Source organism: Entamoeba invadens (assembly GCF_000330505.1).
Source record: "Entamoeba invadens IP1 unplaced genomic scaffold scaff_1105074726403, whole genome shotgun sequence".
Taxonomy (NCBI): Eukaryota; Evosea; order Mastigamoebida; family Endamoebidae; genus Entamoeba; species Entamoeba invadens.
In genome coordinates, this window is record NW_004440309.1 from 96,070 (window position 1) to 108,785 (window position 12,716).

Here is a 12,716-nt window from a genome sequence, read left to right on the forward strand (position 1 = left end):
CGTTGTCTCGACGAGTGGAGGAAATGACGGAAGAGTCTGTTTATATGATGTGAGGAAGTTTGGGGAGAAACAGAACACCTGTCCTTACAAGACAATATCAGTCGGGCCTGATGTGACTTCTGCGTGTGTACATGAAGAAGCGCCTTATTTCGCTGTTGGGACTGTTAACAACCACGTCAAAGTGTTTAACGTGATCACGGGAGAGGTCTGGCAACACGTCAAAATGTATGAAAACTTCTTGCGAATTAAGTCGACTGCTGCGAGTTTTGTGACGTTCCCAAGCTATGATTTTGGGTTGGCGGTTGTTGCTGGGAATTCGGTTGTTATGTACTCTTTGAATTGAACGTATTTGTATACACTCCTTCTTACATTTTTATTAGAAAACACAAACTTTTGAATAAGAAATGGATACCATTCAATTCAACCATTTCGACTTTCGTTTTTCGTATGCAATTTGTTTCATAAAAAACAAGAACTGGAACTCAAAATAATTGTTATGTCGTTCATTTTTATCCCAACTGTTCGTACAATGGAACAAGCTGAAAAGGTGCTTGGCCACGCCAACACTTTTTTGCGTGTCAATTCGTCTCATATGGAAGTCGACCAACTTGTTGTGTTTGTTGGCGAGTTGACAAAAAAGTACCCCGGACAAAGAATATATGTCGATCTGCAAGGAAGTAAGATCCGTGTTTCTCGCTCTCAACCAATTATACAACTTGTTCAAGGCACTGAGGTGGAGCTAACTATTGAGGAGCCGACACCAGACACGAAAAAGATTCATATTGGGAATCCAAACACCATCAAGTTGCTTCAAAAAGGGACTCATGTGAAGATCGACGATGGCCGCCTTGAAATTGAGGTCGTCTCTGTTGAGTCTGAAAGTCACGCCGTTGCCAAAATACTCAAAGGCGGCGAGCTTAGACCAGGAAAGGGATTCAATCTCCAACCCCATCCTTTCGTTCAAAACGCGTTGAGCCAACGAGACGCAGACATAGTTGAACGACTTAAAGATGTTAAAGAAGTCTGTTTTGCACTTTCATTTGTATGTGTTGTAGAAGAGATATTGGACCTTAAAAAGCGAAGTGGTGGGAAATACGTTGCCGCGAAGATAGAGAGGGAGATGGACGTAGAGAGGCTTCTTGGCATTTCAAAGGAATGTGACGAGATCTGGATATGTCGAGGGGATATGGGCGTACAGCTTGGATTTGTTGGGATGGCAAAGTTTGTGAGGGAGTATACCACATTTATGAAAACATTGAAATGCCCATCCATTATGGCTGGCGAAGTGATGGAACATTTGTGTGATAACCTAATCCCAACTCGTTCTGAAATCTGTTATTTGGGTAATTTAATAGCCGACGGTTATGATGGAATGGTGTTGTCAGACGAAACTGTCTTTGGAAAATATCCCAAAGAAACAATGGAGTTCTGTGCGAATTTCACTAACGAATATTTGAAGTGATCGTTGAAAGGATTTCTGTTGAGTATTTTCATCAATTGAACTGTTAAATTCATGTCAACCTCTCATTACAATAAAATTTGCTCGTTAATTACTTTTTATATTAACCACATGTTATTATAAAATAAATTATTAAATAAACTATACTTGTTTATTTAATGAATATAGTTTAATATACTAATTCAAAAGTACCACAATAACAAACAATCCAAACCTACAAAATACATAAAATTTGATGTCAATGCGAAGTTTTGAATTCACAGCAAGTGCAGAGGGTACAAGACAAACAGTTCCAATATCACAAAAAATGTTATTTCAATTACAATCAGTGACAACGAGTGGGAAATGCTCTTTGTACTTTGACAAATTGGATGAAGACGATGACGGAGAAGACGAGAAATTTGTCCCGTTTTTGGTGGGGACTTATTTGACACCACAGACCACTTTTTATAATATACCATTTACGTTCAACGATGTGGATTTTATTGGTAAAGGAGAGGGCCAAATCACACTTGTGGGGTCTTATATGAAGAATCCGGACTATGTTGACTTTGACAAACTTGATATAATAGAAGAAGGGTTTCAAATTGCTGAAACACCGAAGAACAAAATGAAGAAATAACATCGTTACTTATTTGGAGTCGGTATAATTGAAGAGTTATTCACTTTTGGATCTCAAAGCATTGTCGTGTTTTTCGTGTTCTACCTTCTTTTTGTCGAAGTCTTCTTTCTCGTTGTTGTCAACTAACAACAAAGTCACCCCACATATAACAACTATCATTCCTAAATACCACTGGAGACGGATTTCTTCGCCTAAAATGTTACCAATTAGACCTGACAAGACAAATCCAGTTAATGTTGAAGTGATTGTCGCCACTAAAGACGGTAGTTCGCTTAATGCTTTTGCAAAGAAGAACCCTCCACTCGCATTCGAGAGAAACATAAGTATTAAACATAATGCCCTAATGAGATACCCAACCCAATTGTGGCTCATTGGGATATTCGGAGATGTTATCCCTTTACTGAAAAATCCTCCCAAACTCCCTGCAAGTCCAGACAATAACGGGTACTTAAATTCCCAAACCCCCATTTATTTACTCAGTTATTTTTTGTTATTTGAATGAACTTCAAATATTTGTGTTCGCCAAAATGAGGCGTTGCTAAAAAATGAATTTTAATTAAAAAGGTCAATTAGACTGGAGTTGTGTAGTTATAAGGGAAATACCCTTGTTGTCCATTCAATTCTCCTAACCACCTTCAAGTGAGTTTATTATTGAATTAAACGTCTGATTATGTTTTAATTAATATTATTATATTATATTATTAAACAAACCAATCGCCTTCCTTTTTGATCACCTCAATAAGATCGCCTTCTTTAAATGACAACTCTCCTTGGTCTTGTGCCGTATAGTCATACTCGCACTTGACCTGTTCCTTTTTCGGTCCACGTGTTGGTGGGGGTGGTGGTGCTCTCTTTCCACTGCTTGTTGACGTTCTTGCCGCACTTGATGGTGTCGAATTTTCAAATTCAGATGGTTCGTATGACCCATCAGCAACGTCGTTGTTCTTTTTGGAGAATACATTAGCGTCAATAACCATAGAAGCTTCACCCGGTGTGATAATAGGGGTTGGGTCGAGAGCCTGAATTTTGAAATTTGTTGCCGCCTCTGATGCCTTTCCCCAGTAGTTATTTAAGTGGTTCAGATAATCAGTATAACTCACGAGTAAAGTCCCAACTATTGGCGAGACTACATCATCTGCAGACGAACTTAACTTGTCGACATCGGCAATTAATTCATCTCTCAAATAGTTATAGAGGTCACGAGCAACATTGTATTTGTTTTGTGATTCGGCAAGACCCGTTTGCTTTCCTGGTGGTTTTTTAGAAATAGAAAGAACACTGTCGTGGAATCTGTCCATATCAACACGTCTCGAGTGGCATGTCTCAAACCGTTTTTCAAGTGTTTTGAATTGGTCCAAATACGTTTTAAGAGGAACAATGATGTCCTGTTCAAGTCTGTTTTGGTACTCGTTGACACCTTCATCGATTTCTTGGAACGTCGAAATGACACTTTCAACATGAGACAATGTATCAGATGTCTGTTCACCTTTAATCGTGTCGCCTAGTGTTGTGAGGACTTCAACCTGCATCAAGTTGGTTGCGTGAAGTGTCGGTGCCAGCTTCTGAATGACTGCTAAGACGTTCTTAAATTTTTTGTGGGATTCGCCTAATTTAGTCTTGGAGTACTGAACATCAGAGTCAACTGTTTTCTGTCCGGCGCCGACGTGCGTTTTAACTTGGTAAAACTTCCTGCTTATTGCGTCACCGATACCACTCATGTTTCTAGGTTTCAAGTTCTTCGATAACTTTTTTCTTTAGTTAACATGAATAAAACAGAGTAACATTTACTGGAAATACAGGGATTAATTAATTAATAAATGGAGAAGATAAGATTTGTTTGCCTAATAAGAAGTAGTCTTTCTAGAATTAATTAAATTTTAACTAAAATAATCAACTACTTCATTATGAAAGAAAGGGATATTAGTATTATTTTATTATAATATTAAATAAGTGTAATAATTTGAATTAATGGTATTTGAAGCATAAAAGGTAATGTGGTAAAACATCTTTTTAAAGGATTTTTTTTATGTCGTGGAGTACAGTCATTAAAATATATTACACTTTAATAATGTGAATAAAATTGAAATAGATATGTAATAATATGATTAACTAAATTTTATATTAAAAGTTACCATTATTTTAACGAAAATGCACTTTTTCTGTGCTTGTCTCGGTTTCGAAATGTCATGTATCTAAAATGTTTTTATTTTAAAAAAATTAAGTTAATTTATAACTATAACTATAGTTTATTATATTTAAAGTGTTATATATTTTTTATAATTTATATTGATATAATAATATACTATTTTAATATATTTTTTAATCAATCAAATTCATCAAACAAAAACATATTTTTGTTAATCTTTTATTTACTTCATTTTATAATTATTGTTTTTTTTTGTTATTGAGTTACTAATACTATTACTATACATATCAATTCGAACACAAAAACTCGAAAATGTAAACACATGATTTTAAGTTACAAGTACACAATAATTATGATTTATTCAAAAATTAGTAAATAATTATTTATTGAATTATATTTTTAATATAAATATAATTTAATTTAAAACTATAATTTATAAAATTTGTTTTTTTTGTATTTTTTTTTCATTTTGATAACTGAAAAATAAAAAACAACACTGACTTTTATATTTAAGTTGTAACAATGACCGTGCTTCATAATTTAAAAACACGTTTTAATAACAATAAAAATATTTTAATATTTTTTATCCTTATGATACTGTTTTTAAATGTATTTAAAAAATTATTTTTTTCATAAGTCGACAAAGGTCTGATTACAACCTCGATAGAAGACTTTTTGTGGGTATGTAGTTATAATGTAATCATACAATCGCGAACCAACAATTTTATTACAAACTACTTAAAATGTAACAAAACAATTTTCATATAAACAACTTAATTGTCATATGAAACTCGGAAGCTATTTGTACAAACAATAATTTATTTAATTTGTGTTTTTTTTCTTTGATTTTTCAATATGTTTTAATTAAAACACAAACAGTATTATTTATTTTCATCAACATTATAAAAATATAAGGTTAAACATTTTTTGATCACAATGAAAAGAAATTAAAACTAATTCAAAATCATCTTGGAACAAGTGAAAGAAATGTCAACTAAAATAATTATTTGATAATCAATGAAGATATGAGTCACACATCGAATGCCAAACTTGATTACTACGAATAATTTGAATAGAATAAAAGAGTTGTGAATAACAATAATATCTTGTCAATACATAATAATTATTTTTGTTGTTTTGATCAATATTTTGTTATAAAACTTAAATATTTTTAAAATAACAATATTTGTCAAGAAATAATAAATATTAAACAATCACACAAATTGTTAAACAAAACGTAATTAATATTAAACAAAGTAAAACAAAAGTATATTAGTATAATTGTTTAAATTACAAACAGTTTTTTGGTTTAAAAAACCACTTGTTTGTAAATTATAATAAAAAATAATAATTAAAAAAATTAAATTTTAAAAAACTAATAAAAATATTATATGTGTTTATTTTATTTTATTCACAACATTTTAATTCTTAAATATATATTTGTCAATTTGTATATTTGAAGTTCAAAACTTAATATTTGTAAAAAAATATTTACAATTTTTGTCTGTGAATATTTAAACCAACATGACTTATTTAATATCAAAGTCTTGTATTTTATTTTTTATAGTAACTTTGTTGTTTACATTTAATAAATTACAAAAAATACCAAACTATATTCCAGTAAATAATTGATTTGCAAATTTATGTTTATTATTCTATTTGAATAAACTAAATTTAACCAAATAAATTATAATTGTGATCTTAAACTCAAATCACACTTAACCCGACTGACAACTAAAAAATACTTGAACAGATGTTTTTGAATACAAACAACAAAAAAATAAAACATCTTACCAATTTAAAAAAACAATTATTTAAAAGTTTTTTTTTATGTTTTTTTTAGTATTTTATTGTTGTGTAAATAAACTTTTGCTTTTTAGTCAAGTTGGTGAACAATGTCAGTTATATTCTTTTTTTTACATTTATTATCAAAAAGTAAGTCGGTTAAAAAATAATAATGCAGTTTAAATAACTAATAATACTGCTTTGTCAAATTATTATCTCAAAAAAATAAAACATTATATTTGTTTTTAAAAAAATAATTGACTTCTTATTTAACTAAAATCCAAGACAACGAAAGAAACATCGGTGCAAACACATACTAAGCATTATCAAGACAAAGCGCAGACATACAGAAACAACTTTAATAAACATTCGCAAAGCTTATGACAATAATAAATATCTAAACTTGAATTATTTATTCCAAAATAAATATGAAAAAAATATCACTGTCGCTTTTTTTTTCTTAATGATAAAAATCGATCAACAAACAAAACATTTCCCAAACACAAATTCATGAAAAACAAATCCTATTATTAACTAAAAGAACTTAACATTATAAAAATTTTAAAGAAAAATTCAAAAAACAAATTGATATTAATTCAGTGTGTTGAAAGAAACGATAATCCGAAATTAAATTATAAATTACCATTAAAATATCGACAAAGACGGGATTATTGATCCAAACTCTTAACTTGGGACTTATTTGCAAATTTTGGGACACTCTGATTATTTGTCTTTTTTGTGATAATATTTTTTGTTCATGTTAAATACTTGTTAAACGATTCAAATCAAGTACTTGTTTAATTATACTGATGACCCGATAGTAGAAGTAAGTTTACTGTATTCTTTGCACAAAACAATGGATTCTATTAATAAACAAATTCAAATCATAAGGTATTTAAGTAATAGTTACAAGTATTATTCGTATAGAACAAGATTGATTCTATTAATAGAACCCAGAAAAAAGGAAACCATTCCAAAAATAACATTATTAATTAAACTCAATGGTCGACCCATCTGTCTCTCAAGAAGTGGTAGAGAGTATTTATCGCGCTATTAAACGGGTAGAGGAAACGCCCAATTGTTCACGTGTGAGGGAGTATATTGACTTTGTTTTCAAACGGATCGACGAGTTAACGTGGAGCGAGTTTGAGTACCTCATCAATTTGTTATTTATACACGAAAGTTGTCCGGCATTCTCACTGAAATTCCCTAAGATTTCGGATTCCCAAAGTTACAAAGAGTTTTTTGGTACACTCGGCGACGAGAGCAAAAAGTACTTTGAAAAGAAGATCTCCCTTTTGCCACTATCGACCCCGTTATATGTCCTCGACGCGATGCTTTCTGATGAGGAGAAAAGTCCACAGTGGGATGGGTTAATACAAAAAGTTGCTGTCGACACCCTTCCAACTCAGAAGTGTTATCTATTTATTGACTACTTGGGGAAGTGTCTGAATACCAAAATCGATAAGTTGCCTTCCTCTGTGACGAAAACACAAGAAATCATTGAAAAGAAAATGAACCCTAAGGTTGCTATCACCGAAATTTTCAAACAAAATTCGAAGTGTTTAATTGGGATGTTTGCATCAAAAAAGGACACAGAAGACCAAACAACCGAAATGCAAATTGAAGGGAAAAGAGAGAGAAAAATTACACTCATCAAAATGGACTTCGAGACCATCGCAAAGGGATTTTCAGACACAACAAGCGACAAAACAAACACCAGAGAGAATCTCGAATACACCGAACATAACGCACAAAAGGGTAGACCTGCAAAAGGAGAGTCAAGATCTTCCCAAAATCGCTTCCGACCATTTTCAAAAACAGACGTACCTTACTCATCAATTCCTATAGGAACACTTCCTCCTGTAAGAGTACCCGAGTTAACGTCGGGGTTTGAAAATCCGGTACCAAATTATGGGCGACCTGGAAATAATCCACCATGGATGGGAGACGTCGACGTTACACGATCTATTGGAGTGTACGAAAATCAAAACACTGATGCGTTCAATGCCCGATTCCAACGAATTCAACACATTATGAAAACAAAGGATGTCACTTTAATGGATATTCCTGCCGATGTTATAGACGTTTCAACTCATCAACCCGACATCTCTGATGTGTTCAAATGATTGTTTCTTCTGTTCATCTCGTTATAAATTGAATATTTTTTAATGGATTTATTTCTTTGTAATTTGGTCAATTGAAATAATTAAATTAAAAGAAAAGTTTTAGTTCTTACAATTATACCAAAAACTATTCTAATTAAATTGAGTTTTATAATATAGAAATAATGATAATATATTCTAAATTATTGAAGAGTTTTGAATAACTATAATTTATCTATTATTTTAATCCTATCTAAAAAAATACTAAAAATACAGTCAGGCGTTTCCAAAATATTTATTGCCGAAAATGTGGTATTATAACGTACGAATTTATAAGAGAAAATGATCATTTTGGTTATATAATGGTGACATGGGTAATTAGGATTGTGATTTTGGAAATTTCTGAATACAGTAAACCATAAAGTACTAAAACTTAATTTTTACTAAAATTTGAGGATTGTTTCACTTAAAAAAAATAATTAATCAAATAATTATTTGTAACATTTTAAATTAAATTTTCTAGTTTCAATATAATAAAAAAAATAATAACTTGATATTACTTGTCTAATAATTGTTAAGATAAGTAATTTTTCTAACAAGGTATTTTAATTAATTTTTTCAAACCGATTTTTTTCATTTTTTATTATATAAAAATGTAAAACAAAAGTTTTGTTATACACTTTTGTTATTAAGACACTAATACCAAAGAATAATTAATAAAGTCAGTCTGGAAACCTTATTTATTCCAAAAACCTTATTTATCGACAAAAATAGGTTATTTTTTTTTGTTATTTGGTTTTGTTTTTCAAAATTATTTTTTTTGTTTGAAATCTTTGTTTTTTCAATTCAAACGAACTTAGACAAATTGACAAATTTGATTTTTTACTCAAACATCGCGTATAACACCAGAGAGTGGTGCCGTTGTTGTAAGCAGCGGTTGGGTGGATTTTTGTGTGTGAGATGACAAATGCAACACGAGAATTCGACAATAATCAACTTGGATTTAATTAAATAATTCATAAAAAACAACGAGACAATCATAATCAAAAGAACACCACGCTTGGCAGACTCGAACATCGAATTGTTGTACTGCAGTCGGGTAAAAGTTGTTTATAATAAATTGTCTTGGCTGCGTGGACTTCATTTCGCTCTTTGTAAGAGTAGAGTCAGTCTTTTAACGTTATCTGGTGGACAAAAAATACTTTCATTTTTGTCTAAACATCGGGCATTAGGTAAAGCGTGAAAAAACCGAAACAATTGGGATGGATTTTTGGGACTGTTCCCCGAATTATTCCATTTTTTATGGTCCAAAAGGCACCAGATAACGTTTGAGACAGACTGTACATTTAATAAGTCGACTCACGCCTTATAGCAAAATTCTTCAAAAATGATCCAAAAAACTTGGTTTGTTTTGTGTATTTTCCCGTTAATTTGGGGTAATAACACCATTAATATCACCATTTATTGACAAACAGAAAAAATGAAATGATTGGCTAAATGACTTTAACCCCATTTATGTTTTTGGTTGTGTTATTGGAAAATAGTTTAAATAATAGTAATATTTATTAAACATCCCAAATTTGCATTTTTTTCAAAGGGAAAAAAATAAATAAGGTTTTTGGAATAAATAAGGTTTCCAGACTGATTTTATTATTAATTTGTTAATGATTTAATTCTAATTTTATTATATTTACACATTCTTAAAGCAAAGGAAAAGTCGACCAATATGTTGGGCACATCACCAAAGAAACCAGTGATTAAAAACACAAAAAAGCGATAAAATTACTGAAGAGCAGAAACCATTCCCTGAATTGTTTCCACCATCGTTGCGTATTTTTTTATCTCTGTTTCAAGGATTTTTGCAGCGATATTTTTTTGCCCGACTACTACAAGGCACCCGGTGCGGACTTTTTGCACGACAAGTCTGTTAGTAGTGAATTCGACGAAAGTCACTATACTATTTCCCATGTTTTTTAGACTCATAATGGAGTCGATTAAAGGGACCATAGTCTTAATATTTGCAATGATTTCGACTCCTCCGCTTGTACTCTCCGTCTCGCTCCCAGTGACTTTTTCGTGTTCGATGATATCTGCAGACAAAATGCCTTGTTTCTTCTTGAACTCTGTCAACACGGATTTTATAGCTTTTCGAATGGCGTTAACCAAAAGATTCGAAAAGTTCAGAAAGAGGGATGTCTTCTGCTGTTGTTTGAATTCAACCAATTTAGGAGATGTCACGTCTTCTATTTGATAACTCATCATGAACTCTCTTAACACTGCTTCGCTCACAAATTGACCAACTTCCTCTCCATCATCTTCATCATAAAAGACATAACATATCAGTCCTGCCTCTGTGTTGTTCGACATAGAAACGGAGATCCCTCCTACGCTAATGAATCGGAGGGACATTCCCATCGATGATTGTGCCATCCGCATCATCGCGGAAAATAACTGTGGAATCATCGTGCGGAAATTTTCGATGTTTTCTACCACCTTCGTCCACGTTTTTTCATAAAGAAGGGCTCCAGTCTCCGTCAAAATCCGAAGGTTGTACAACATCAGATATTTTCAAGTTTTTTTCAAGTTTTTTCAAGTTCATCGAGCAAATGGTAAAAGTATTTAACGTGCTATTTTAATTTAACAGCACATTAAATTAAGTAGTAAATGAATCAACCATTTTATTGATAAAAATAACTATAATATAGTAATATATTCTTTTTTGGTTTCAATACATCATCCCCAGAAATTGTTTTTTTAGTTCGTTAATTACTATCATACAAATAGTTAAAAAAAAAAGTAGTATTATAGCATTTGTAATCAAATAATCAAAAAGTCGACGCACTTTCAATTCAAAAAAATCATCGAGCGACGACAATGTTGTCGATTTTGAGAATCACACCGACGGTGTCTGATGCAAGTTTGACAGCGGACAAGAAGACAAGAAGTGGATTGACAACATCGAGTTTTTCCATATCTTCAATACTTCCTTGGCATCCACTCCCCTTTTTGATGGAAATCCCCATGTTTTTCTTTCCATTCAAATGAGCGACTTTCAACTCAGTCACTAACTGCATGGGGTTCAACCCAGCATTCTCAGCTAAAGTAAATGGAATCACTTCAAACGCTTCAGCATACTCTTTCACACACATCCCTTCTTCTCCACCAAGAGTCTCCGCCCACTTCTTTAATTGGCAACACAACTCCATCTCCATGGCTCCTCCACCAGGACAAAGGTACTTTGTTTTCACTAAACTTCTTACTACACACAAAGCATCATGCAATGATCTTTCCGCTTCATCCAAGACTAATCTATTGGCTCCACGGACTAATACAGACACACAGGGAGCGGTTCCAGTAACTCCAGTGATCTTGACGACTTTGTCCTCGTCATCAGTCGAAACCTCTTCCACTAACTCGGCACTCCCCAATTTGTCTGAAGTGAACCCTTCAACTGATGCAATTGGGACGGCTTCTATAGTCTTACAAATGAACTCAACGTCTTTCATCTCAATGTCTTTGACTACCATGATCTTCAACTTGGACAGGAAGTGGAGGGCCAAGTCAGACACCGCATCACGTAAGATAGACTTTTGCACTAAAAGGACGTTACACCCACTCTTTTGAATAGCTCGACAGATCTTCAAAGTGTATGCGCGCTCTTCTTTCAGCACTTTGTCCATCTGTGCGTAGTCCGTAATAACAACATTTCCTTCCATATTTGTCTTTGGTGGTGAAATGCAGAACTGGCAAACCCCAATCTTCGCCTTTTCCATTTTAGTTGGAGCGCCCGAGACGTGTGAAGCTCGTTGTAAGAAGACTAACCCATCGACCAATGAAGTGTCGTCTGTTGTTCCTCCGATCTTTTTGGTGACTCGGATGTTTCTCAAGTCGACGTTTGTAGCGGTTTTGATATCAATGACCTTCATGACTGCGTCGACTGCAATTGGTGCGAAGAGTGCAGTGGACTGATTGACGACCTTAGAATTCAAAGAGGTTGAAGCCGCTTTAATCAAGAGTTCTCGATTAGAAAGGTCGATTGGTGTTGACACCTCCTGAAGGATTTCTTGTGACTTTTTCGCACTTTTGTGGAATGCTCGAGCAATGACAGAAGGGTTAATACCCTTCGAGAGAAGAATGTTTGCTGAGGAAAGCATTGCGCCAGCCATAATAGTGACGGTTGTAGTTCCGTCACCAGCTTCAATGTCTTGTGATTTAGACAATTCGGACATCATCATGGCGCATGGGTGTTGAAGTTTCATCTGTTGAATGATAGTTGCCCCATCATTTGTAATAAGGGTCTCTCCACTCGGGGAAATAATCATCTTGTCCATCCCACGTGGTCCTAATGAAGTACGGACGGCGTCGGCAACGCTCTTCGCAGCTATGATATTACTCTGCAAAATGTTCTTCTCACCCTCCTTTCCTTCTTTCATTTCTCCTTTATTACTCGCAGCCGGTTTTGGTGCGGGTGAAGTCGTCTTGCTCATCTCCTCTTTGATTTTTTAGTACTTCGCCTCCTTTTGGGTTTTCCTTGTTTTATTTTACTAGTACAATAGTTTCATATACTTCAGCTCATAGAAAAAAGGTTTTATTCTTTCT

The 12,716-nt window shown here is 33.2% G+C and overlaps 7 protein-coding genes across 7 annotated transcripts; 3 read left to right on the forward strand and 4 right to left on the reverse strand.

The window, feature by feature from the left end:
* Positions 1-58: 58 nt before the first annotated feature.
* EIN_390290 (WD domain containing protein) lies at positions 59-343 on the forward strand (the record flags this gene model as incomplete). The annotated part of the gene is made up of 1 exon (XM_004256137.1): positions 59-343. A coding segment is annotated over one exon (285 nt), but the record flags the coding sequence as incomplete, so codon positions are not given.
* Positions 344-496: 153 nt separating this feature from the next.
* On the forward strand, positions 497-1,462 carry EIN_390300 (pyruvate kinase, putative; the record flags this gene model as incomplete). The annotated part of the gene is made up of 1 exon (XM_004256138.1): positions 497-1,462. The coding sequence occupies one exon, from the start codon at positions 497-499 to the stop codon at positions 1,460-1,462; it is 966 nt and encodes a 321-aa protein (XP_004256186.1).
* A 655-nt stretch (positions 1,463-2,117) lies between these two features.
* EIN_390310 (hypothetical protein) lies at positions 2,118-2,549 on the reverse strand (the record flags this gene model as incomplete). The annotated part of the gene is made up of 1 exon (XM_004256139.1): positions 2,118-2,549. The coding sequence occupies one exon, from the start codon at positions 2,547-2,549 to the stop codon at positions 2,118-2,120; it is 432 nt and encodes a 143-aa protein (XP_004256187.1).
* A 101-nt stretch (positions 2,550-2,650) lies between these two features.
* Positions 2,651-3,799, reverse strand: EIN_390320 (bridging integrator, putative; the record flags this gene model as incomplete). The annotated part of the gene is made up of 2 exons (XM_004256140.1): positions 2,651-2,714; positions 2,793-3,799. 2 exons carry the CDS (start codon positions 3,797-3,799, stop codon positions 2,651-2,653), a joined length of 1,071 nt encoding a protein of 356 aa, XP_004256188.1.
* A 3,214-nt stretch (positions 3,800-7,013) lies between these two features.
* EIN_390330 (hypothetical protein) lies at positions 7,014-8,141 on the forward strand (the record flags this gene model as incomplete). The annotated part of the gene is made up of 1 exon (XM_004256141.1): positions 7,014-8,141. The coding sequence occupies one exon, from the start codon at positions 7,014-7,016 to the stop codon at positions 8,139-8,141; it is 1,128 nt and encodes a 375-aa protein (XP_004256189.1).
* A 1,758-nt stretch (positions 8,142-9,899) lies between these two features.
* EIN_390340 (hypothetical protein) lies at positions 9,900-10,676 on the reverse strand (the record flags this gene model as incomplete). Its single annotated transcript, XM_004256142.1, has 1 exon — positions 9,900-10,676. One exon carries the CDS (start codon positions 10,674-10,676, stop codon positions 9,900-9,902), a length of 777 nt encoding a protein of 258 aa, XP_004256190.1.
* A 299-nt stretch (positions 10,677-10,975) lies between these two features.
* Positions 10,976-12,604, reverse strand: EIN_390350 (T-complex protein 1 subunit delta, putative; the record flags this gene model as incomplete). The annotated part of the gene is made up of 1 exon (XM_004256143.1): positions 10,976-12,604. The coding sequence occupies one exon, from the start codon at positions 12,602-12,604 to the stop codon at positions 10,976-10,978; it is 1,629 nt and encodes a 542-aa protein (XP_004256191.1).
* Between the last annotated feature and the right edge of the window lie 112 nt (positions 12,605-12,716).